The following is a 21,768-nucleotide window of genomic DNA, read 5'->3' as shown; positions in this document are numbered from 1 at the left end:
GGATCAAATGGAGCTTGGAGTTTGACTCTCTATCATTTGATTTTGTGCTGAAATATTAATCCCACCAACAGCATTGAGGGTGGGGAGACACCTCTTTCTCCATTGGGCATAACACCAAGCTGAAGCCCAGAGGGGCGGGACACGGGCGGGACAGGGGCGGGACACGGGCGGGACAGGGGCGGGACACGGGCGGGACAGGGAGGCCATACCTGGAAGGCCAGCTCCATCAGCATGATGCCGCCTGGTAGCGCCCTCTGGAGGTGGTACGCAGAAGTGCTGGAGCCACTGCTCTGCTGCAGAGACAAAACACTTTAGACTTGAACCCTGGACACAGCTGAGTGCTGGTGAGATGATTAACGGGTGTAGCTGGTGAGAGGATTAACGGGTGTAGCTGGTGAGAGGATTAACGGGTGTAGCTGGTGAGAGGATTAATGGGTGTTGCTGGTGAGAGGATTAACAGGTGTAGCTGGTGAGAGCATTAACGGGTGTAGCTGGTGAGAGGATTAACGGGTGTAGCTGGTGAGAGGATTAATGGGTGTTGCTGGTGAGAGAATTAACGGGTGTAGCTGGTGAGAGGATTAACGGGTGTAGCTGGTGAGAGGAGACAGACACTAAGTGTATGTGCACGTGCGAGAGGCACTACATGCTCTACTACTACTGCTCAGAGATGAAACAGGAGAAGTGTGTGTGTGTGTGTGTGTGTGTGTGTGTGTGTGTGTGTGTGTGTGTGTGTGTGTGTGTGTGTGTGTGTGTGTGTGTGTGTTTGAGGATGCTCCGCTACCTTCGGGCTCTCCTCACTCTTCTGCTTGTTATAGGAGAAGGAAGAGAAGGAGGACCTGCCCTCACTGGACAGAGAGCTCAACAGGGCAGCACGGGCACGGGCAATACTGCGGGGGGCAGAGAGAGGAAAAAAGACAAAGGAAGATATATATAAAGAGAAGGGAGAGAAAGACAGAGGAGAGAGCGGGGGAGAGAGAGAGGGAGAGAAAGAGAGAGAGGGAGAGAGAGAAAGAGGGAGAGAGAAAGAGGGAGAGAAAGGGATAAAAGGAGAGAAAGAGACAGAGGGAGAGAGAGGGAGAGAGTTAATGCTTGTGGGCTGTTGACCCTGAGTAATTTGGCCTCATTCTGGTGGTCAAAGTGAATCACACAGTTTGAGCCAAAGGCATTCAGCCTCTGAAGTGTGTCCACCACCTTTATGTTACACACACACACACACACACACACACACACACACACACACACACACACACACACACACACACACACACACACACACACACACACACAGTCTCTCTCTCTCTCTCTCTCTCTCTCTCTCTCTCTCTCTCTCTCTCTCTCTCTCTCTCTCTCTCTCTCTCTCTCTCTCTCTCTCTCTTCCTCTCCCTCTTCCTCTTCCTCTCTCACCCTCTCAAAGACATCTGGGAGAACCTCAAAACGGAACAGAAGCCCAGGGAGTGTTACTCCACTTTACTGAAACCCTTTGACTTTAGTAAGCTCTGGTGCTGAGAGCTTTGCCATCCAGAGACAGTGGATGACCCAGGACTGAGCACCACCCACACCACCCAGTCCTAACACTGCCTACACCACCCACACCACCCAGTCCTAACACTCCCTACACCACCCACACCACCCAGGCCCAGCACTCCTTAAACAACCTACACCACCTACACCACCCAGTCCTAACACTACTTACACCACCCAGTCCTAACACTGCCTACACCACCCACACCACCCAGTCCTAACACTCCCTACACCACCCAGTCCTAACACTACCTACACCACCCACACCACCCAGTCCTAACACTGCCTACACCACCCAGTCCTAACACTGCCTACACCACCCACACCACCCAGTCCTAACACTGCCTACACCACCCACACCACCCAGTCCTAACACTGCCTACACCACCCACACCACCCAGTCCTAACACTCCCTACACCACCCACACCACCCAGGCCCAGCACTCCTTAAACAACCTACACCACCTACACCACCCAGTCCTAACACTACTTACACCACCCAGTCCTAACACTGCCTACACCACCCACACCACCCAGTCCTAACACTCCCTACACCACCCACACCACCCAGGCCCAGCACTCCTTAAACAACCTACACCACCCACACCACCCAGTCCTAACACTCCCTACACCACCCAGTCCTAACACTGCTTACACCACCCACACCACCCAGTCCTAACACTGCCTACACCACCCAGTCCTAACACTGCCTACACCACCCACACCACCCAGTCCTAACACTCCCTACACCACCCAGTCCTAACACTACCTACACCACCCACACCACCCAGTCCTAACACTGCCTACACCACCCAGTCCTAACACTGCCTACACCACCCACACCACCCAGTCCTAACACTGCCTACACCACCCACACCACCCAGTCCTAACACTGCCTACACCACCCACACCACCCAGTCCTAACACTGCCTACACCACCCACACCACCCAGTCCTAACACTGCCTACACCACCCACATCACTGGCACAGCCAGTGTTTATAGGTACTACCATAAACCATGTTCTACATTCCATGGCACGTTGCTCAGAGCATCTGACCATTTGAACATTCAAATGTAGAGACGTCTGTGGACGTCCCTGTAGCACAGTGGTGAAGAGACATCACTAGCATCACTAGCTGAAATAGTGTGTGTTAGTAATGCAGAGATCAAAGGTGTGGTTTGATATGGTGGTGTGATGTGGGGATGTGGATTAACACCCTGTGTGTTGGACTCTTATAGTGTTGGAGTCCAGACTTCACTCAACACTGGGGCCTTCAATTAACCTGCAAGTGTTAATGCAATACTTTAATATGTTGGTGTATCGCATTATTGTCCATATATGTGTGTGTGTGTGTGTGTGTGTGAAAGCCTGTGAATATGAATATGTACATGTGTGTGTATGCATCCATGTGCGTGTGTGGGTATTTGGAGTACTGTGCTACTTTTAGGTCACCATTAGATGTGTTATTTTGGCAATGGTGTAAATAAATACATGAAATTCTCTCTTTTTAGTTTCTGAAACCTGAAAATCCAGGAAATTTTGACTATCAAAATGAGAAAAAAAAGTGTGAAAACTGCTTGTGGAGGCCAGCATGGCATTGAGAGTGACCTGTCCTTACACGCAGGAGCAGGAACCTCTCTTCAAACTGAGTGGTACCACAAGATTACTTGAGAAAACTTCAGGACTGTCTTCACAGCAAGAGCAAGAGTTCAAGTTGTATGTAGTGTAAAGGGAGGTCACACTGAATACTGGCTTTTGCCTCCTAGACGCCATTACTTTCTGAAAACTGTGTTTTTTAAAAGATTTGTGCACATGCATCCTGTATCTTATGTGTGTGTGTGTGTGTGTGTGTGTGTGTATCTGTGTGTATCTGTTGGTGTGTGTGTGTGTTGGTGTGTATATATGTGTGTGTGTGTATATGTGTGTGTGTGTGTGTGTGTGTGTGTGTGTGTGTGTGTGTGTGTGTATGTGTGTGTGTGTGTGTGTGTGTGTGTGTGTGTGTGTGTATGTGTGTGCGCGCGTGTGTGTGTGTGTGTGTGTATATGTGTGTGTGTGTGTTTGTGTGTGTGTGTGTGTGTGTGCGCGCGTGTGTGTGTGTATATGTGTGTGTGTGTGTGTATATGTGTGTGTGTGTGTGTGTGTGTATATGTGTGTGTGTGTGTGTGTGTGTGTTTGTATGTGTGTGTGTGTGTGTGCGCGCGCGTGTGTGTGTATATGTGTGTGTGTGTATATGTGTGTATATGTGTGTGTGTGTGTATGTGTGTGTGTGTATAAGTGTGTGTGTGTGTGTGTGTGAGTATATATGTTTGTGTGTGTGTGTGTGTATATGTGTGTATATGTGTGTGTGTGTGTGTGTGTGTGTGTGTGTTTGTATATGTGTGTGTGTGCGCGCGTGTATGTGTGTACTCTGCAGACCTGCGTGCGGGAGACTGAGGGCGGACCTGCACCAGGATGAAGCCCATGCTCTGCAGGTACTGCACATACTGCTGTATGAAGGTGCTGGAGATGTCCTGCAGCCACGAGTCCTCCCGCAGACGTACAGGGAGCAGCTCCGCAGAGTCACTGCTGTAGCTACGGTCCCTCCCTGAAGCTGTGGAGTCACTGGAGTGATGCCGCTTCTGAGGGAGGGAGAGGGAGGGGGAGAAAGAATGATAAAACGTGAAGAGAAAAAGGCAGGAGGGAACAGGGTTGGGGAAAAACAGGCAGAGAGACAGACAGCAGGAGAGAAGAGATCAGATCTGATGAGTGTGAAATGTGGACAGTCAGCATAAATCAAAGCCAATCACAGAGTCCAGCTGCTATCAGAGTGTAAGTGTGGAGAAGTGGGAGGTGGTGCACAGCAGGTGGAGGGAGGAGGCACAGAGAGGATGGAGGGAGAGGAGGGAAAGTAAGAGAAAGAAGGAGTAGGGAGATGGAGAGAGGGAGGAGGAGAGGGAGAGAGGTGGGACTGGTGGTGAGAGATGAGATAAAGCTGGAGAGACAGAGGCAGAGAGACAGAGAGGACACAGTCATGAGGAGACGGGAGACATGAGCACAGAGAGGGATGGAGACACGAGCACAGAGAGGGACGGAGACACGAGCACAGAGAGGGATGGAGACACGAGCACAGAGAGGGACGGAGACACATGAGCACAGAGAGGGACGGAGACACGAGCACAGAGAGGGACGGAGACACATGAGTACAGAGAGGGACGGAGACACATGAGTACAGAGAGGGACGGAGACACGAGCACAGAGAGGGACGGAGACACGAGCACAGAGAGGGATGGAGACACGAGCACAGAGAGGGACGGAGACACGAGCACAGAGAGGGACGGAGACACGAGCACAGAGAGGGATGGAGACATGAGCACAGAGAGGGACGGAGACACGAGCACAGAGAGGGATGGAGACACGAGCACAGAGAGGGACGGAGACACGAGCACAGAGAGGGACGGAGACACGAGCACAGAGAGGGATGGAGACATGAGCACAGAGAGGGATGGAGACATGAGCACAGAGAGGGACGGAGACATGAGCACAGAGAGGGACGGAGACACGAGCACAGAGAGGGACGGAGACATGAGCACAGAGAGGGACGGAGACATGAGCACAGAGAGGGACGGAGACACGAGCACAGAGAGGGACGGAGACACGAGCACAGAGAGGGATGGAGACATGAGCACAGAGAGGGACGGAGACCTTCGTCTGGGGCAGGAGGACCAGCTCCTTCCTGAACACAGGGTCAAAGAGCAGAGGGGTAGCACAGTAGTGGACCAACCGGGAGGACTGCTTCAGTGTGTCCAGATCTGCCACCTGTACACACACACACACACACACACACACACACACACACACACACACACACACACACACACACACACACACACACACACACACACACACACACACACACACACACACACACACACACACACACACACAGCAGTGAGTTTTTGCTGGCTTGGTTCTGCATTCCAGAACACTGTATTTGGAACGGGGACAGAAATAAATTCCTACATGGTTCGTCCAATAAATATGTAAATATGTGCCTTTAAATTAAATCCGACACAGCACAAAGACGCGGCATGGCCAATGGCGGCGTCTCGTTTGAAAACTCAAAGGTGTGGAAGAAGAACGCCAGTCCTGCGTCTACCTCTCCTTCCTCCAGCTGACAGAACTATTCATTAAAGAAATAACAGATTCAGTCAGAGTAACAATGTCTCCTGCAAATGTGGCTGTTTTCTTGTTAAAATACCTGGGCAGGTATATTTCAAAGCTCCAGTATACATGGGAAGATTCACACAAAATGTTTGAATCAATAACAAAAGAACAGAAGCCTGCATGCCAATGATATTGTGATGTTTGTTTTGTAAACAATATGTAGGACCACATGCAGGATGAGAGAAGAAACTTAAACAGGATATAACCCTCTACAGTGACTCTCCGCTGGACTGAGAGAGACCACAATTAAACAGCCATTATACTACACTAACTCTACACATCAGCAGTGACTACCCATGCTGAAAGCTAAATTCCAACTCTTTTTCTATTTTTAAAAACTATTTAATTGCATTATGTACTTACTAGTAACTAGTAACTTACTAGTTATTTGCTAATAACCATGTCCATCTGTGAATGTCCTGCAACACTAATTTTGCCATGGGATAAATGGGAAGCTAGCTCTCAATCCATCAATCATCCATCCATCCATCCATCCATCCATCCATCCATCCATCCATCCATCCATCCATCCACACTATGGTGAAGATTTAACAATTTATTCTGATTAAGACAAACATACAAAAGTGCATAAAGACGTGCATTTGTCCAGCATTCATGAAAATTAGCACTTGACTATGAGTGGATAGACGTTGCCCGTGTGGGTGCTGGACTGATTACCCCAACTCCCTCTGAACAGCCATGATCCAACTCTCCTTAAGGGCTTAATGGACACTTATGGTTGAGAAGTTCAATCACCGCATGTTGCAGGAAAGGACCACCACAAAAACACCAAGATCCGAGTTCCATGGTGGTTACTGTTGTTGGTGGCAACCATTTGACCTGCTACCGGAGTCCTGTAATGAGGCCACAACTGTTTTACACATTACATAGGAAAGACCTATAAACACATAAACACAGCCTACGGCCTACGGGAGAACACACCGTCCTACAGGTGAACACACCGTCCTACAGGGAGAACGCATCGTCCTATGGGAGAACGCACCGTCCTACGGGGAGAACGCACCGGCCTACGGGGAGAACGCACACCGTCCTACGGGAGAACGCACCGTCCTACGGGGTGAATGCACCATCCTACGGGGTGAACGCACCGTCCTACGGGGTGAACGCACCGTCCTACGGGAGAACGCACCGTCCCGGTGAGGTGCATTTAATGAGCAGGAGAAGAAAACCTAGGAGAGAAGATGGGAGAATGAGTGAAGGAAAGAGAAAAGGAGACAGAACAGGAGAGAGGGAGAACAGGAGAGATGGAGAACAGGAGATGAAGAACAGGAGATGGAGAACAGGAGAGATGGAGAACAGGAGTGAGGGAGAACAGGAGCGAGGGAAAACAGGAGAGATGGAGAACAGAAGCGAGGGAAAACAGGAGAGATGGAGAACAGAAGAGAGCAGGAGAGGGGAGATATGGGACTGAGATGCTACTCTCAGATGGAGGATCCCAGCTGCATATCATGAGGGAAAAACCCTGAATTTCTAAAAGCGAGGAAGGGGTATGAGTGAGGAAGACTGCTGTCTGTCTCTGTCTCCTTCCTCTTAGAGCTGCTGGTGAGACCCATGTCTCAGGACACTCTGTGACAGGTGCTATATCACTAATGCACAGAAAACTGCTGAAATTCTCTTTGTTTCACACCAGACCTCATGAGGATCCTTTGATCACAGAGCTTCGGCTACACGGCACGTGTTGATATTTTCTGCTACAAAACTTGACTATTTTATTACAGCCTGGTAATTCCTCTGATTCCAAGCATGCAATGACTGAACTCTGACCCTGAGACCGGACACCCCACATTCCTGACCACTGTGACCCTGAGACAGGACACCCCGCCATCCTGATCACTGTGACCCTGAGACAGGACACCCCACCTTCCTGACCACTCTGACCCTCAGACAGGACACCCCACATTCCTGATCACTGTGACCCTGAGACAGGACACCCCACCTTCCTGACCACTCTGACCCTCAGACAGGACACCCCACCTTCCTGACCACTCTGATCCTCAGACAGGACACCCCACATTCCTGAGCGGTACTCAAGAGTCTCCATGTCGGGTCTACAGTTCCAACCACCGAACAAGACGTCTCATATTACCCAGTGGAGTCCTGCAGGGGATTTCATCTTATCCAGTTAGTTTAGGATTAAATACAGCCATATTATGCATGCGCATACCTAATTGACATGCCATTTAATTAACACACAGAGGTGTAACTTTACCAAATTGCTTTAGCTCCACATCTGCAGGTTTGATTTTTCAATATTCTAAAGTCGTGTTAACTCAGCAGGGACACTGGCCTGCTGCTACTGCTCATAATGGACGGGATGCCTGGTGCTCATCGTGGTCCCATACGCCTTACAAAACGTGCCAAAGAATGGTGTGTTGTATGACACAACACTGTTAATAAAAGTAGCTACAATTCATTTCCACTAAACTGTGTTAGTGCACTGAGCTTTGCTACCATGGTGTGTGTTCATTAAACCTCTGCCTTTAATAATAATAATAAGGTCGTAGGTTAGAGTGCTTTATGAGTTTGCCTACTGAGTTCATGCCTTAGACCACACATGTCAAAGTCAAGGCCCGCGGGCCAGATCCGGCCCGTGAATTGATTATCTATGGCCCCCTGGATGATATTTAATTACTATTAGAACCGGCCCGCAGGCCACAGCCGCCCGCTGGTGTTTTGCACGCACAAACACTACATTCCCCACAATGCAACGGTAGCCCGCGAAGTCACTGCAGCGCGCACAAGCGGCGAGGGTCAGCGCGGCGAAAATAACGTAATCGCAGTGGCTCAGCTCGTGCGCGAGCGTCTCGCGCGCTGTCGATTCGCGAGGTCGTGCATCTCTCGAATTTTGTACTTTGCGCGCGCCGTATGGAGTCAAATTAGGGTCTTTAATGGTGACGAAAAAAAAATAATATCGCAAATATAAGATTAGCATTTTGCATTTTACGTTCCTAATTTGTTTCTGCAATACTTTCCCTCTTTTGCGTTTCTTTTCTTTGCGTTTCACATTTTATGTTGCTGTACGTACGCCTTTCGCTCTTGGCCACGCCTCTTTCCCCGCCCCCACACAGAGGGTAAAACCGGAGCAAAGAAAAGAGAGAAGCGCAAAAAAAAATTATGAACGTAAAATGCGAGACGCAAAGAAAAGCAGTGACGCGCAAACAAAAGAAAGAAACGCAAAAGGGAGAAAGTATTGCAAAACAAAAGCAGCAACATAAAATGTGAAACACAAAGAAAAGAAAGAAACGCAAAAGAGGGAAAGTATTGCAGAAACAAATTAGGAACGTAAAATGCAAAATGCTAATCTTATATTTGCGATATTATTTTTTTTTCATCACCATTAAAGACCCTAATTTGACTCCATAAATATTAACGTCTTCACGTTCTCTCATGTTTCGTTCTGGAATTACAAGAGGCTCGTATTTGTTAACGTAATAATGGAGAACTGTTCAGTCAGATAGCTATTTGTTATGAAATGAAGTAGTTACAATTTCAAGCATTTTCAAGTACTTTAGCTTAAATTCCAGCACTTTTCAAACCTTTATTACTTTATTCATGTTTGCTTGTTGAAAAATATTTTCACTTGAAATTACTGACAGATCCATAAGAAAATATTGCTTTATTCATTTAAGCATTAAATAATATACACTGTGTTAGGTCTTGGTTCAATAGGCTATGTGCAATCATTTCAATATGTTTTAATAAACATTGAACCAGTCCGGCCCTCGGCTTGTAGCAAATTTGTTTTTTTGGCCCTCGGTGTATTTGACTTTGACATCCCTGCCTTAGACTCAAACATGACAGAAACTGGTTCATCCCAACCACTCAGACTCAGTGAGATGGTTTACACCATTTTTAACATTTTAGTCGGATCAGGACACACTGTGGTAGGATTTTGATCCAAATCATTTAAACCACATTCAGAGGTGCTCAGAAACGGACCCCACATTTAAATAATGTGTAATTTAAATACATTTAATCCACATACAATACAAAAGAACTCGCCTTAAAGTCATCGTGGAGTTTTGTAAATGGAATCACAGGTGCCCTGTAGACCGTGGTGGTGCTGACCAGTGAACACAGAGGTAACCCAGAACCTCCTCCCCCACCAACACGACACAGACCACCCGTCTCGTTTGTGATCAGAGTTGATGCAGATCCAAACAGGTGTAAACAGGCCAAGCCAGCTCAGTGAATACTGTTGAATGTTTCTTAGTCTCCCGAGATAGATCGTTAGCAACATCAATCTGCCAAACTATAGTGGCACTAAAAAAAGCAATTGCAAACCAGCACAGTATGTCCATAGTATGTGTAGTTTGAAACTGCTGAGAGTTCCTGGTTTGAAAACAACATGATTAAGTTGTTTCCGTCTTAGATATTGACTTTAGCACAGCAAAGCGTAACATCTAGCATGAACCATACACTTTGTGTGGTTTTCCTGTATCTGACCCGCTTGTCCATGTGAAGTAACGCGTGTGAGATCTACTGGTCTAGGAAGGCACGCTAACCCTTTTGAGGACCGCTGCCTTCGCTGATTTCGTCAGTGAACGCATGTGACTGGATTTTTAAAGGGAAGACGGATTTGCGTAGCAGCTTAACTGAATGCAGCTCAGCCTTGTCACTCTTTTTAGGGCATCATTCCGCCCACGAGCCCGAATCACTGACCAGGACTCCGACGGCCGAAAAACGGACAAAGGCTGCGGTCATGCGTGCAGTTTCTCAACGTCAAGATGATTTCTGAAATGCTGAGGGGTCCCGGACTTAGTGCCAGAATAAGTGGTGTTCCTGAGAAAGTGCGCAGGGAACAGATATCACAGTACCGAGGATGTCATGCAGGACCAGACGCAGGACCAGACGCAGGACCAGACGCAGGTCCAGACCCAGGACAAGACCCAGGATCAGACGCAGGTCCAGACCCAGGACCAGACGCAGGACCAGACGCAGGACCAGACGCAGGACCAGACGCAGGACCAGACCCAGGACCAGACCCAGGACCAGATGCAGGCGGGGACACCCTGCCCTTCTACTTGGGAGTGACTTTGAAGAAGAGGATGAAATACCAGGAAAAGTTCAGCCACGTGGCAAAACAGCCTAATGACAACATTTAGCACAAATGAATGGCTGTTCTGAAACTGTGTGTTGGCATCCTTCACCGTGGAGTGTGAGACTGAAGTTTTCACAGGTTGTCTTGACTTCGCTTCCTGGAGTCATGGTTTGATATTTAGAAGTCAACTTTCTCCAGGACTTCCTCGCTGAGGGAGTTATTAACAGCACCAGCACTAAATGGGCTGCTAGCTTCAAACTTTCACTCTGTTTTTGTTCTCTGCCTCCATTTATAGTATAAAGCCTGTGCAAAACCAAATAAGACAAATAAATAAAGACATTTCCTTTCCCAAGAGTCAGACATGCTATTCTCAAATGACCACCTGGTTTTGTATATAGGCCACATGTCCTCTTCTTTTTGTTCTGAGGTTTATGAAACACAACTAACATATGGCTGTTCTTTATTTGATTTATTAGAGAACTGCTTACAGAATTTAGCAACAACGAATAATATTTTTGCTTGAGTTTCTTTCCACAAATTTTATTTCTACACAAACATTTTACTTTTAATGACTTAAGCTTTATATAGGAGTTAATAACTTAGCATCCAGACTAAGACATCATTCTCTACAACAATGTAATTAAAGATGTAAAACTCACACAGTGGAGTTTTTGGTGTTGGCTAACAGGTCACAAACAATTCAGGTGACATGGGCAGGTCTCCCAATGTTCATGGAAATCTTTACATTTTTCTAACGGCCACAGCTATACACCACCATGGCTGTAATCTCCCACACTGCATGTCAGCGTGCTGTCGATCGGTTGGAACTCTGACCTCTGACCTCAGTGCTTTAACAGATTCCCACACATCACCCGGAACCACCCAGATTAAGGAACTCCACCCAGATTATGGAACTCCACCCAGATTATGGATCTCCACCCAGATTATGAGGCACCACCTCCACTCTGCTGTTGAATGTCCTGTTTGGCTGAGTGGTGCACAGGCAAGATGGCTGACAGGACCAGGAAACACTTACTCAGAATATTTGTAAGCAACACTGAGCATGTATTTACATATGACTTAGAAACTTGAACCTGTTTCTTTTAGGTTTTCAGGAACATCACACATAACGTCTATCAGGGATAAGAGGACATCAACCTGATCCTGAGAAAAGTCAGATACTTTAGCCCAGTTCCCTCCTGCAACATCAAAGATACCATCCTAACACCCAACACATCAACATCCTGATGCATTACCATGCCGACGCATTACCATGCCGACGCATTACCGTGTCGACGCATTACCATCCTGACGCATTACTGTGTCAATGAATTACCATCCTGACACATTACCATCATGACACATTACTATCCTGACATGGAGTGTGTACTGATCTTCGGCGTATCATTTACTTATTCTGATAAATCTCACTAAAGATTTGCACACTGTCTAGTGTTGCCAAAAAGAAAGAGCATTATTATTATCATTATTTTTAATTATTATTATTATTGTTTGTACCTCTGAGTTGCACTTTGCCAGTGTTCACATTTCAATCCACAATATCCTGTGGGTCTTCAGATCATGTTCTCTTTCTTATAACATTTGTTTAGTGAAACCGTGTCAAGCCTTATGATGGTTGGCTAACAGCATTACGTGGAGACTCTACCTGCTCTAACTCGAACAGGACAACATCATCGTCACGCTAGATCAGGTCATCACCTGTGCTCACACAGGGACATGGGGTAATCATTCCTACCCTGACATCAGAACCAGCCACAGAGAACAAGGCATCAGTCACGCAAACGAGTCACATTTGATGCACGTGTCAGGATGGGGGGAGAGAGCGTGTTGAAGCGTATGTCGGTGTCAGGGTTCTGACAGCAGGCTGGGTTCATGTACAGGCCGTTACAGATCACCTCGCCTGCACTGGCTGGGTGTCACAGGTGCCATCAGTCATGACCTGTGGGTAAGTGGGGCAGGAGGGGTTCTGAGCACACACCTCTGGAGGGCAAATGTGCTGTGTAGCACAGCTGTCACCACTGCACTGATCTTACTGAAATGTAACCAACCACCCGTCACAGGTAAAGAAAGCATGTCGACACAGCTCTAACTGTCTAAGATTTTCACCCGGCCCATCCATTAAGCTGCTAAGTGCTTGAACACACACACACACACACACACACACACGCACAACCACACACACACTTTAGTAGTGGGTCATTTCTCAAGACACAGTGAAGTATCTAATGTTGCCACTGCATCAGGTATTAGCAGCCAGATACCCAATGGCCTACAGCCCGTAGGGGGCGCTCTTATTTCTGCACCTCGAAGAGAGAGTGAGAGGTAAGAGAGGTGCGCTTACGGAGATGGGCATGTTGGACTGGGCAGAGCGCTGCTGCCAGGTCACAAAAAGGTTCTCAATCTTCACCTGCTTCTCCAGCTCTGAAAGCACAACAAGAACAGTAAGAAATAACAATAATTAGAGATGCACCAATATTGAAGTTCTTGGGATGATATGACAATCAATACTATTGTGGACAATACCAATATAACTGATTTTCTTACTTTTATGCATTTCAAAGCAAGTTTAAACCATAGAATCCAATATGAATTGCAGTTGGAGTTAATTAAATTTACATAATTAATAATATGTAATTAATTTTACGTAGATACAGCACAGGTAGATCAGAATCACAAGTATTGTAAAGATGATGTCCTTAACACAAATAAGAGCAAAAGTAGCATTATTACATTATAATTTCTAACTTCCCAATGTTGAACATGTGCAGGTATAAGAATGCTTATGTCTGGAAGTACCCCAGAAAGACCCCTGAGAGACCACTGAAAGACTCCAGAAGGACCCTGGATAACCAGAAAACCCAGAACTTTGAACCTCCATAATCACCAATATCAGAAGGCTTACTCTGTTAATCTTACTCTGTTAATCTTACTCTGTTGGATAAATGAAAATATGCAGTCATACTTATCATCTGAAATCCCAATATCGAACCAATAATGTTAAATCAAAAATGTATTCTAAAATTTGAACCTCAAATAATAATGTTGTATATTTCATGTTATCTATTTGATGCATATATGTATTCCCAATCCCTAAATAATAAACAAATAAATATTTCAGGAAACATCTGATGCATGAAAGAGCTAGCTGGTGGCCAGAGAAAAGTGTTGAGTCACAACATTTTCAGTTTTATCTGGGAGGTATGGCGTAGGAGTGGAGTTGGTGTGGGTGGTGCTAGGGTGAGGGGTGGAGTTGGTGTGGGTGGTGCTAGGGTGAGGGGTGGAGTTGGTGTGGGTGGTGCTAGGGTGAGGGGTGGGGTTTGTGTGGGTGGTGCTAGGGTGAGGGGTGGAGTTGGTGTGGGTGGTGCTAGGGTGAGGGGTGGAGTTTGTGTGGGTGGTGCTAGGGTGAGGGGTGGAGTTTGTGTGGGTGGTGCTAGGGTGAGGGGTGGAGTTTGTGTGGGTGGTGCTAGGGTGAGGGGTGGAGTTTGTGTGGGTGGTGCTAGGGTGAGGGGTGGAGTTGGTGTGGGTGGTGCTAGGGTGAGGGGTGGGGTTTGTGTGGGTGGTGCTAGGGTGAGGGGTGGGGTTTGTGTGGGTGGTGCTAGAGTGAGGGGTGGAGTTTGTGTGGGTGGTGCTAGGGTGAGGGGTGGAGTTGGTGTGGGTGGTGCTAGGGTGAGGGGTGGAGTTTGAGTAGGTGGTGCTAGGGTGAGGGGTGGAGTTTGTGTGGGTGGTGTGAGGGATGGCACAGTGCATGAAGAGAAATCACACTAAGATGCCTTTATGTATTTAATTGATAAATTCTTATTCTTTTCATTCATTTTTTACCTCTGCGCTCTGTCGCTTTCACCTCCAGCAGCTGAGCTCCATGGCGACTCACGACATCTGCCCCATCCTGATTGGCCAGGGAGCGCACGGCGCTCACGTCTCTCAGAGCCTCGTCAAATGGTATGAGCTCAGCAGGGAAGGGCATGGGGAGCGTGGCCCGGGCGGAGCTTCCAGAACGTCCCGGGTCTTTATTGGGTGAAGGGGGCACAGGGCTCCTCAGGAGAGTGTCTGCCTCCAGGGCTTGGTTAAGGAAGGGATTTGGCTCCTGAAGAGACCGGCAGAGGAGAGGAGGAGAACGAAGAGAGGAAAAGAGAAAAAAGACAAGAATATCAGAATGTCAGAGACGGGAGAGGCAGAGAAAAAGAAGAGAGAGAGAGAGAGAGAGAGAGACAGAGTGAGAACTCACATAATTCATTCAAACACTTCCGGAATAATCTGATCACATGGTTTGCCAGGGTGACTGACTTAAAATGAATTATATAAGAAATGCAAATGTGATGCGGGCTTTTAAAGGCAAGCTCCTCCCCCCGCCTTGGTGCCCAGGGGAGCTCTGAGCATTAACTCAGGCCTTCCTATCCTGCAGAGGCCTTTCATGTGAGCGATTGAAGTCCCTTTTTTCAAAGAGCATGGCTGAAACACACCGCTTTATCCTGTTAACCCTTCTGCACTCCGCCACCGTGTTGGGCTTTTGAACTCGGCAGAACTTCAGGAGTTTTAAGGTAGGTGTGTGTGTGTGTGTGTGTGTGTGTGTGTGTGTGTGTGTGTGCGTGTGCGTGAGAGAGAGAGAGAGAGAGAGAGAGAGAGAGAGAGAGATCCATGCTAGGTAGGCAGTTCATTATCATCGGTCCTATAGCACCAGAGAGCAGCCAACACGGATGTATTCATTTGAATTAATATGACCAATTAAGACATGGCAGGATGACCTGTCTCAGACACAGCAGAGCCCCAGAGCAGGACGACCTGTCTCAGACACAGCAGAGCCCCAGAGCAGGACGACCTGTCTCAGACACAGCAGAGCCCCAGAGCAGGACGACCTGTCTCAGACACAGCAGAGCCCCAGAGTAGGACGACCTGATTCACACAACCTCAGTTCTGACGGGACACCCTGCCTCACTGCCCACAGGGCAACCTCTCACACTCACCATCAGGTCAGGACAAAATTCAGAGCAAGTTACTCGGACCACACGGAGTTTGAGTGTGTGTGTGTTTGGTTGGGGGTGGGCACAGACATCCCAGATGCTCTCTGCCTATGTGGTCATAACAGGGCGAGCTGAGGGCAGGCACCGGGGCATAGGCGCCCCCTCCTGGCAGCGTGGGACATGACAGCCGACCAGGGTCGGATTCCTGCAGCACTTCTGTGGCTGCTCATTAACAGCAAAGAAAATGACAAGTGGACTGCACACATATATACAACCTTTATACAACATTTTGTGGTTTATATATATATAACATTGATGAGTCGCTGATGTATTTCAAGATACAATTAAAATCCCAAATACCTAATGCTTTTGTGAATGCTTTTGTCCAACTGAACATTATTCTATATTTAAACCACAAAAGGTTGTAGGTGATGTGTACTATATGCTGGTCTTTAAAATGCTAACTTACTATCTTAGCTCCAAGAGAGGAATTATCTATCCCTTTCAGTTTCATCTTCACAACACAGCAAACACTGGTTTGCTTTTATCCAGACAAGAAATGTCACAACACACAGTTCCTAGTATTATCTAAGAGCAGCTTGGCAGCCCAAAACCTTAATCTCAGATCTGTGGAAAAGGGTAATTGGTGACAGCATTATCACAGCTAGCCACACGACAGGCTGCTGGACTCTTATTGGTTAGAACCAGCCAATAAAAAAACAGGCCAATGGGCTGAGATGGAAAAGGCATAAAGGATGAATGTCTCCATCAGAGCTGAATCTTTGGAAAACTAGGAGTAATCAGTCGTACTGCATTTAAAACATCTCCGTAGTTAGAATCAGAGAAGCAAACTCAGCACCTCGATCAAACGAAGACGGCCATGATGGACAGAGAGGCACTTGCGCAATCCGTACAGAACCGAGCAGAACCAGTCCCTCTTTCCTGAAGTGCTGCACCGGTTGCTGTGGTTCTGAGTGACCTTGCAGGATTCTGGTTTCACAGTATGCAAGATATCATGAGCTTCTTCCAGAACCGTAAATCACACATGCTGGTTATAGGTCCCCAGATCCACTTCAAGCCTCATGTTCTAGTCCCTGTTTCTCCCTCACACACACACACACAGCACGGGGACCCTTAAAGAGGGCTTCCTGGAACGATTCTCAAATAGATGTAGAGATGAGAAGAGCGAGGAACATAAACTGAAGTGCAGGCAGCAGAACGAGGGATGAAGAACAGAGAGAGAGAGAGGGAGTGCAATAGAGAGACAGAGCTAGAGAGCAGGAGAGTTTGAGAGTGAGACAGAAGAGACAAAAGAGTGAGAGAGCATGAGAGACAGAGAGAGGCTGAGTGTGCGATCAGAGAGAGCTAAACTAGGACAGTCTTTACTATCAAAGGGCACAGAACTGTCTGACACTGCAACACACTCCCTCAAAGTTTACACAACATACATCAAACTGAACATCTGATACATGCGAGAAGGAACAGCCTCCACATTTTGATACGACACCTCTGGGATCTATTAATAAGTTACATTACATCTAGGGCACGACTGTATGGTGCAGGCTAAAGTAAGACACCAGCACCCTGCTTACAGGAATAAACATCAACAGAACGAGGGTCAAAGGTCAGAGGCTTACAGGAATACACAATGCTCTTTTCTTTTAGAGCACTGTTTGTTAATGCCGTTTAAAAGAGGACTGCTAACGCTGCTCCATTCAGCATCCATTATCATCATTGCTCCTTGATCTGTCTGGATCTGGAGATCACACGGGATCTTAGCCTTCTGGCTGTCACTCTCCGTGGCTCCTCCTACCTGGGCGTGTCCAACTCATATAGCTTTCATATGCTCCTGTATGTGTCTTTAATGATGTGCTGCCTTTAATGGTCACAGTTACTAACTACAACAAAATGCACCATGTCTCAAAGTCATCTCAAACTGGCTCCTTTTAGTCTCCCCAGACACCAGATCTGGATTGAATGCAGGTACTCTGAGATGAGGTGGAATAGGACACTCACAGAATAAATACACAGCTGACGTATCTATAGCAATCGCGTTATGGAAATATGTCCACAAAGTCTCAGAGGAGTCATGAAACATCTGAAGACAAAATGTCCAACACTATGTATAAGTAAAAATATGTATAAACAAACAAAGCAATAAATAAACACACACATGCATAGATGCATGACATACATTCACACCCAACGTGATATTTCCCATTTAACTTGTGCAAAATCAGTCATATTAAAACAAAGGGCTAAATTATTGTTTATTTATTTCTGAAGCTCCCAATAAAAACATCAACCATCTGGTTTTAAAAGTACATCTTAACGTCTGGAGCACAATCTTCAATAAACACCTGCCATCTGAATCAATAAAAGCCCCACAGACACAGACAGTGACAGATGCTGGGGAGACTGTTTCAGCACAGCCCTGCCAGGACACGTAAACAAGTTCAAGGTGTGTTTATAAAAGACACACGGCATACCTTGATTCGACCCTGCTTGAGACAGTGACACACAGGGAGGGGGGGACAGGGCCATCTGTTCAGATGGACAGCTGGGGGGGTCAGATATGGTGGGTGGGCAGAGGGGAGGGCTGGTGTGTGTGTGTTTGTGTGTGTGTGTGTGCGTGCGTGCGTGCGTGTGTTGTGGTTGGGGCCGCATAGGAGCGACTGGTGGATTTCATCTTGTACTGGCCAAATCCCACACTGGTGACAGCAGTTGTCAAACTCTGGTACGCAAGGCTCAGAAACTGACTTACATCACCGGAGTCTAGAAGCGCGTGTGTGTGTGTGTGTGTGTGTGTGTGTGTGTACATTAACCTTCTTCAGGTCTTCATCTATCTGGGTGTATGCATGCAAAAATAACACTAGCCAGTTTCTTTGTGTGTGTGTGTGTGTGTGTGTGTGTACACTATTAAGTTTCTTCGTGTGAGTGTGTGTGTATGTGCATGTGTACACTATTGTTTCTTGTGTGTGTGTGTGTGTGTGTGTGTGTGTGTGTGTGTGTGTGTGTGTGTGTGTGTGTGGTGTGTGTGTGTGTCCCTGCGCATTATGGATGCATGCCGGGTCCACCACTCACCTGTTTCAGGTCCTCGTGTGTGGGCGTGTGGTGTGTGTGTGTGTGTGTGTGTGTGTGTGTGTGTGTGTGTGTGTGTGGTGTGTGTGTGTGTCCCTGCGCATTATGGATGCATGCCGGGTCCACCACTCACCTGTTTCAGGTCCTCGTGTGCGGGCGTGTCAGAGAAGCAGTAGTGGTGGAACAGGCCCATCTTCTGGCTGAGGAGGCAGCGTATCACGTGCGCTCGGGCACTCTGCCACTGGGCCAGCCGCACCAGGTCTCGGTTCAGAGAGGCGCCCAACTCCACAGACCAGTTATACGTGTACAGGGTCAGCTGCAGAGAGACAGCAACAGCCCATCACCCCACAACCTGGACCTGGGACTCACAACTCAGGATACCGCGAATATTAATATTAACAATATCTGCTGTCTACATTGTTATGTTGCTTGTAATTTACATCAACAACTGTAACATATATTGTGTTTTTTCCATACGCCTTAATAGCTATACTGGAAAATAAGGTTTTGTACCTGCAAAAACTGTAGACGTAGCCACAATATGAACAATGTCCAATTAATTACCACTGATAACTAACCCAAGTCCAAATAATGGATTCAGGTTAATATAAATCTTCAAGTGTTCCACTCCATGAAATCTACTGAGCATGTGCAGAACAAAACTGTCCCCACGTACCTTTTTATCTACTATTAAGATGTACAAGAACCTCTGGCGTGGGGCCACGCCCCTCCCACTCTGCCCAGGACAGAGCCAATCACTGTGCTCCAGTGCCTCAAACCGCTGAAGGCCTTTATGAACTACAGAAAGGGAGAGAGAGAAAAGAGACACGTAGAAAAAGAAAGACAGATGGCCGACAGGAGAGAAAGAGACAGAGAGAAAAAAGGTATGAGACCCCAAAATGTTATGACACCAAGTGACAGAATAATGGGTGAGAGAGAGAGAGAGAGAGAGAGAGAGAGAGACATGGACAGAGAGTAAAGGATAAAGAGGAGGAAAAAGGGAGAGAGTAAAGGATAGAGGAGAGACAAAGGAGGAAAATGGTAAAGGGGAGAGAGAGAGAGAGAGAGAGAGAGAGAGAGAGAGAGAGAGAGAGAGGAGAGAAAGGAGAGAGAGGGGGAGAAAATGACAGGAATCATTATAAATACACCAGAGAGAGAGGTAAATACACCACCATGCCCAAATCCCTGAATCCCTCCAATCTAATTCACACGCATGTCTGAGTAAAGGAGAGAAACCCATGGTGAGAGAATCTCACTGCTAATATCAAATCACATAAAAGCTTCAGTACACATAAAGCCAGAACCCATCAGATTCCTTCCTAGACCAGTTAAACCAGTTTAGCCAGTTCAACATGGTAGTTAAGGAGGGGGCTAAAGGAAGTGATCCCCGTGTGACAAATCAGACGCTGCCAACACGACCCCTCCAGAGGTCAAGAGCACGACCCTTCCAGAGGTCAAGAGCACGACCCTTCCAGAGGTCAAGAGCATGAAGCACTGGGATTTGATGGAGGCTGATTTCTACAGCCCATCTAATGCTCCCCATCATAATATAAAGGCCAGAGATGAACGATAAAAATGTCCAAGTGTGATAATGTTTCTACGCTTTGTCATGGTCAGACATGGAACAATGTGAAGAGCTGGAGTGAAGGAAATTATCTTAGTGTCTGCAGAGCTACGGTGACATGGCTGACCCTGTGCTGGGTGCTCAGTGCTCTATGTTCTCTGTGTTCTGTGTGTTATGTGTTCTCTGTGTTCTGTTTTACGTGTTCTCTGTGTTCTGTGTTCTTTGTGTTCTGTTTTACGTGTTCTGGGTTCTATTTGTTATGTGTTCTCTGTGTTCTGTTTTATGTGTTCTGTGTTCTATTTGTTGTGTTCTCTGTGTTCTGTGTTCTCTGTGTTCTGTGTTTTTTCGTGTTCTCTGTGTTCTATTTGTTGTGTTCTCTGTGTTCTGTGTTTTACATGTTCTCTGTGTTCTATTTGTTATGTGTTCTCTGTGTTCTGTATTTTCTGTGCTCTGTGCTGTGTGTGAACCTACCAAGCACTGCAGGGACATCCTCATCTGAACTGTCCTCTGTGGGCAGAAATAAGCACACACACAGCATGGCTGTACACACATGCTGCTGATTTTACACACACACAGACACACACAGACACATACTCACACATACAAGATCACATCACTCACTTTCATTCGCATTTACACAGACAAGCACATACAACAAAAGACAGTACCAAAAAGCATTTAAAAATATTGGTTAGCAAGATCAGAAAGAGCAGGAGGGGAGAGAAGAGAGAGGACACGTTCTCAGGACACGCTACACACTCTCAGGAGACGCCATCAGGACACGTTCTCAGGACACGCTACACACTCAGGAGACGTCGTCAGGACACGTTCTCAGGACATGCCACATGCTCTCAGGACACGCTCTTAGGACACGTCTGGACAACGGACCTCTCACACCAGCTCCGCACACACATGGACATGGAATGGACTGACAGCAAGGGTCCAGCTCACACAACCCAGAACCAAGGTCCCCATGAACCAGAGTGACTCTGAACACAGCCAAAGCCACCCCAGAGAGTTACCTAGAACCCAGTTTTCCAGAACCCAGAGTTACCAAGAATCCAGCATGTCACCCAGAACACAGACATCACCACCCAGAGCACACAGACATCGCCACCCAGAGCACAGACATCGCCACCCAGAACACAGACATCGCCACCCAGAGCACAGACATCGCCACCCAGAACACAGACATCGCCACCCAGAACACAGACATCACCACCCAGAGCACAGACATTACCACCCAGAGCACAGACATCACCACCCAGAGCACAGACATTACCACCCAGAGCACAGACATTACCACCCAGAGCACAGACATCACCACCCAGAACACAGACATCACCACTCAGAACA

General features: G+C 47.3%; 1 protein-coding gene across 5 annotated transcripts in view; it reads right to left on the bottom strand.

Moving 5' to 3' along the window:
- Positions 1-21,768, bottom strand: part of LOC143521796 (KICSTOR complex protein SZT2-like) — a 44,282-nt gene that overhangs the window by 16,460 nt on the left and 6,054 nt on the right. For 4 of the 5 annotated variants that reach the window (XR_013132844.1, XM_077015135.1, XM_077015136.1 and 1 more), the window contains exons 9-17: positions 20,884-20,919; positions 19,525-19,646; positions 18,982-19,164; positions 14,629-14,893; positions 13,151-13,230; positions 5,205-5,318; positions 3,939-4,141; positions 782-887; positions 210-293 (exon numbers count right to left, since the gene is read on the bottom strand). Coding sequence is in view for 4 of the 5 variants with exons in the window: in XM_077015135.1 (XP_076871250.1) it covers positions 210-293; positions 782-887; positions 3,939-4,141; positions 5,205-5,318; positions 13,151-13,230; positions 14,629-14,893; positions 18,982-19,164; positions 19,525-19,646; positions 20,884-20,919 (1,193 nt within the window). In the remaining variant the exon portion in view is untranslated. The remainder of the gene's footprint in view (positions 1-209; positions 294-781; positions 888-3,938; positions 4,142-5,204; positions 5,319-13,150; positions 13,231-14,628; positions 14,894-18,981; positions 19,165-19,524; positions 19,647-20,883; positions 20,920-21,768) is intronic. The other variant, XM_077015137.1, reaches the window with a different exon arrangement.

This window comes from Brachyhypopomus gauderio, chromosome 8, assembly GCF_052324685.1.
Source record: "Brachyhypopomus gauderio isolate BG-103 chromosome 8, BGAUD_0.2, whole genome shotgun sequence".
NCBI lineage: Eukaryota > Metazoa > Chordata > Actinopteri > Gymnotiformes > Hypopomidae > Brachyhypopomus > Brachyhypopomus gauderio.
The sequence above is the reverse complement of the archived record's forward strand: the minus strand, read 5'-3'. Positions and strand labels throughout refer to the sequence as shown.